We start from the raw sequence: 4,532 nt of genomic DNA on the forward strand, positions 1-4,532 counted from the left end.
CCTTCAGCCAGAGCCTGCAGGAGCTGCTGGCAGGTGAGGGCGGCGCGGCTGCGGCGGGAGCCGCTCCCCCGACCCAGCTCCGGCCGGGGAGACGCGCTGTCCCCTCCGCCCCGGGGGTCGCCTGCCCGGGCCCGCGGGGCCGCCCGGCGGCGGCAGCGCCGGAGGGAGGTGGGGGGGGGAAGGCGGAGAGCGGCCTCTCCGAGGGGCTGGAGCCGGTGCGGGGGGGCGAGTGGGGCTCCGCGGACGTGGATCGTCCCTTCTGGGGACCCCCCTCCCGTGCCGAGGCGGCTCCGGCGGGTGGGGGCGGCAGGAGCGGGCTGTAAACAAAAGGGGCTCGGGTATCGCGCACGCAGCCCCCCCCATTCTCGGCTCCGCAGACAAAAGCTTTCGGAGCAGCCCAGACTTGGGCTCCGCTCCCGGGCATCGAACCGCCCGGTTTCCCGGAGGATAAAACGCTCCGAAGTTGCTCTTTCCCCGCCCCCCCTTTTTTTTTTGTCCGGTAAAATTCAGCGGTGGACGATGAGTCTCCGCTCCCCTTTCTTCTGGAAACATCTCATAGCCACCCGCCAGCTCCGGTTAGGATCAAATACCGAGGGGTTTCTTGGCTGCCGTGTGGGTTTTGTAATCCCCAGCCCGTGTCCCACCCCGTGTGCTTTGGTGGTGGCCACAAGCAGCCTCGGGCAGATAGGGGTTTGGGTGGGATAGAACTCCTAAGGTAAGTGAAGTCATTGGTATCTCGCCCTGGAAAACAGGCTGGGAAGAGCAGTGGCGAAATACAGCCTGAGTCAGTCGGTAAATGCTGCCCAGCTCCTTCCCTAGTTATTTTTGGGTGTTCTTAGAATGTGAGGAACTAAGCATGGGTGTGATCTCAAGAGGATGCTGGGAAGGAGCTTTTTTTCCTTATTGGTTCTTGGAATTTTGAAGCCCTTGAGTTTTTCTGCGCTGTGTGTAATCACTTCTGTGTTTTTGTATTTGTTTCTGTGAATCCCAGGAAGTTGGATTTCACTCCTTTCAGATGGCAAGCATTGTTCTTTGTATACGGTAGCACGGAACAGTAACTTTATGCATGAGCACTTCCCAAGGGACGCTACACTTATGTAAATCATCGGCAAAAATAAAGGCTGTAATGATTTTTCAGGTCACTTGATGCTAAGATCAGCTTTTCAACATCTTGAGGTGTGAAATTTGCAGGAGAACAATGATCACTGTTGCATCTTTTTTGAATCCAGAATTAAGGAGGATAATCTTTTCTTCTTATTATTTTTTTATTTTATAGAACATTATAAACACCACTGGTTCCCAGAAAAGCCATGCAAGGGATCAGGTTACCGATGTATCCGGATCAACCATAAAATGGATCCTCTCATTGGACAGGCAGCACAGCGGATTGGATTGAGCAGTCAGGAACTGTTCCAGCTTCTTCCAAGCGAACTCACTCTATGGGTTGACCCGTATGAAGTGTCCTATCGTATTGGAGAGGATGGCTCAATCTGTGTGCTGTATGAAGCTGCACCAGCAGGAGGTAGCCAAAATAACACCAACATGCAAATGGTAGACAGCAGAATAAGCTGTAAGGAGGAACTTCTCTTGGGCAGAACTAGCCCTTCCAAAAGCTACAATATGATGACTGTATCGGGTTAAGATATAGTCTGTGGATGGATCACCTTAAAATGGATGGATAAATTTGGTTTTTACTTTGGGTGGGCACCTCTGGGGATGGATTATGGAATTTAAACCATGTCACAGCTGTGAAGATCTGGCACACGTTAGAGTGGTATACTTTAAAGTGACAGTGCCATAGTTTGGACAGTACCTTTCAGTGATTTAATAGCCTGTGAGTCAAAACGATTGCAACTTGCTAGGGAGTGAAGATCATCTAGGAAGGGTCAGTTTCTCCAAGACATCTTACGTAATTTCTACACCAATTTTCAACCCCAATCTGTATTTATAAAGTGATTCTCTGCAGTAGGTCTTGCAGAGTAAATTTGCACTATTACATTTATTAATTGTTAGCATTTTTGGCAGCTCAGTAACAAGACTTATTGTTATGAACACCATAGTACTGGAAATTTTATTTTTCAGACTTTTACCTGGCACTTACAAATATGTATAAATGTACATAAGATAAACTAGTAAGTATGACCTGGGGAAATGGTCAGATCTTTACATTGGCCTCAAAAGTAGCAAGTGATCAGAATCTGCCATGGCAACAGGCTTTAAAAAGACCATATAAAGACACTGTCTGAACTGTGGTGTTAGCACCAGCCAGCTATCTGTACATTTGCTAGCTTGTAGTTTTCTAAGACTGAGTAAACTTCTTATTTTTAGAAAGTGGAGGTCTGGTTTGTAATTTCCTTGTTCTTAATTGGGTAAAAGTCTTTTCCACAAACCACCATCTATTTTGTGAACTTTGTTAGTCATCTTTTATTTGGTAAATTATGAACTGGTGTAAATTTGTACAGTTCATGTATATTGATTGTGGCAAAGTTGTACAGATTTCTATATTTTGGATGAGAAATTTTTCTTCTCTCTATAATAAATTGTTTCCTATCTTGGCATTTTAATTAATCTCTTGTCGTGATTACATAGGACCAGTTAAACTATTTTTGTCTCACAGTGGAAATGAAATAGGTACTATAAAGGCTTAAGAACATCAGTGGCACCCTGATGCTAGGGAACGTTTGATGCAGACATGGATTAATGAAGACCTCGTATATAAATGCTTGGGAAGTTTAGGGAAACACAATGATGTACGTGTCACTTTAAACCTTTTAAAAATCAGTCAATGCGGAAATAACTCCAGGGCCAATAATCCCAGGATATGAGGAAAAGGTACAGAAATAACATCCACCAAAGATGACTTGAATAAATCCAGAGGATTAAAGTTTACTTGGCTTCCTGATGAAGGATATAGCAAACCTAAATGTCCATTTTGACCTACTTGCTCACAAGTTCTCAATTCTTCCCTGATGGATTCCCTGCTCAATAAGAGTGTCTGGGGCAAGTGTCCCGTAGCCTTAAGAGCAGGTTAACCACTCTACAGAAAGGTTGCTGCCTTTTGCTTTCTTCAGATGCAAGACTTTCACTTTAGAAATCATTAAGATGGAATTCAACAAAAGGTATGTAGATCTTTTTTCCCAAACTTAAAAGGTTGGTTGAGGCGAAGTGAGAAGCCCATACTTAAATGTGTATTCAAAGTTAATGAATGCTGTGGAGATGTGATTCACTTAAGCACCACACTAATGTCATTTGTATACAGCACAGTGGTTAGTTACACTTGAGAGAAATTCCTTACCACTTTATTTGCACTTGTTAAAAGTGCTGGAGTAAAACTCAAGAACTCTCTGTTCCTTATCTCCAGCGTACTTTGTTCTGTGAGTGTTTAATAAAAGGCCTACCCGACTTGGTCACTTCAGTTCTGGAGACTGCTGCTGTTGCTCTGGAGGAAAATGGTCATTACTTGCCAGCTAAACTGGCTGGCTATTGATAGAATGGAGCTTCAGACTCCCCACACATGGTGGCAGTTGCTGTTCTGCTGTGAGACTTTACAATGTGGCAATAATAATGTGTTTTTCCTCCATTTAAGATCCTCGTCTTCTGCTCTATAGTATAACTGATTATATATAAGCAAAAAGTAAGACTGAACTGTTTAGCTTTTTTTTAGCAATTTCTTTCCCACTTTTTTTTTTTTTGAAAGTTCAGCCTTACAAATACTATTTTTACCATGATCTGCATATGTATGTCAACGTTCAGCACTTCAAAGCATTGCTTGGGCTTCTCCAGTGCTGTGACTTTCTGGCACAGACTGGTGGAAGCGTTAGTGCTCCTGAAGCAGTGAACTTTGAGGAGCTCGCTGAGTGTGTCTGGATCTGGCAATAGTAGATCTATTACCAAAGCTTCAGAATGAGCTTGCTTTAAAGTACAGGTGTTGCTCCTGCATAAAGTCAAAGCTTAGGTTCACATCTTGATATCTTAAAAATTCTACTACTTTTAAGATGCTTTCAAGTCATCGAGTCTGTAAGCAAGAGATTTATTCAAGCAGTAAGAATACTCAGAGACATTTCTGTTGTGTTACATGGCTGCAGACAGCGTAATTATATCCAAATAGAAAGAAAAACATTGAGCTTGGCTTCCCGTAACGCTATATTAAACTTTCATGAAGCTTGCTGCTGACTGAGCTGTGCTTGGTGTATGGTGGTGCTGCCCGTGGTCTTTCCTGCTGCACAGTAAGACCAGCATCAGAAAGGGTGGCTGTGTAGCTGGTCTTTGACATGAGCTATGCAAGTTATGAAAGCATCAGCTGTCGGTGCTTGCTTTTTGGTGAAGTTAAGCATAGCTTTGCGGCGCAGCGAGTGTTCCATCTGCGAGGCTGGCATGTGACGCTGAATCAAGAATGAGCCTGCTCCTGTAGATGGTTAACATTTTACTCCTTTTACGGTGGGGTGCCTTCATTCATGGCGTAATTTTTAACTGCAGCTGTAACTAGTAATTGGTACAACCTGCGTCCTCAAGAGTTGTTGGGGTTTCTTCCA

General features: G+C 44.4%; 1 protein-coding gene across 1 annotated transcript in view; it reads left to right on the top strand.

Moving 5' to 3' along the window:
* Nucleotides 1-2,564, top strand: part of BTG1 (B-cell translocation gene 1, anti-proliferative) — a gene marked incomplete at its 5' end in the record, with an annotated part of 4,227 nt that extends 1,663 nt beyond the window's left edge. Inside the window, 2 exons of the mRNA XM_014963306.1 lie at nt 1-33; nt 1,277-2,564. Of these exons, the coding sequence (XP_014818792.1) occupies nt 1-33; nt 1,277-1,641 (398 nt within the window). The remainder of the gene's footprint in view (nt 34-1,276) is intronic.
* Nucleotides 2,565-4,532: the final 1,968 nt, after the last annotated feature.

This window comes from Calidris pugnax, unplaced genomic scaffold, assembly GCF_001431845.1.
Source record: "Calidris pugnax isolate Ruff unplaced genomic scaffold, ASM143184v1 scaffold44, whole genome shotgun sequence".
Classification (NCBI taxonomy): Eukaryota; Metazoa; Chordata; class Aves; order Charadriiformes; family Scolopacidae; genus Calidris; species Calidris pugnax.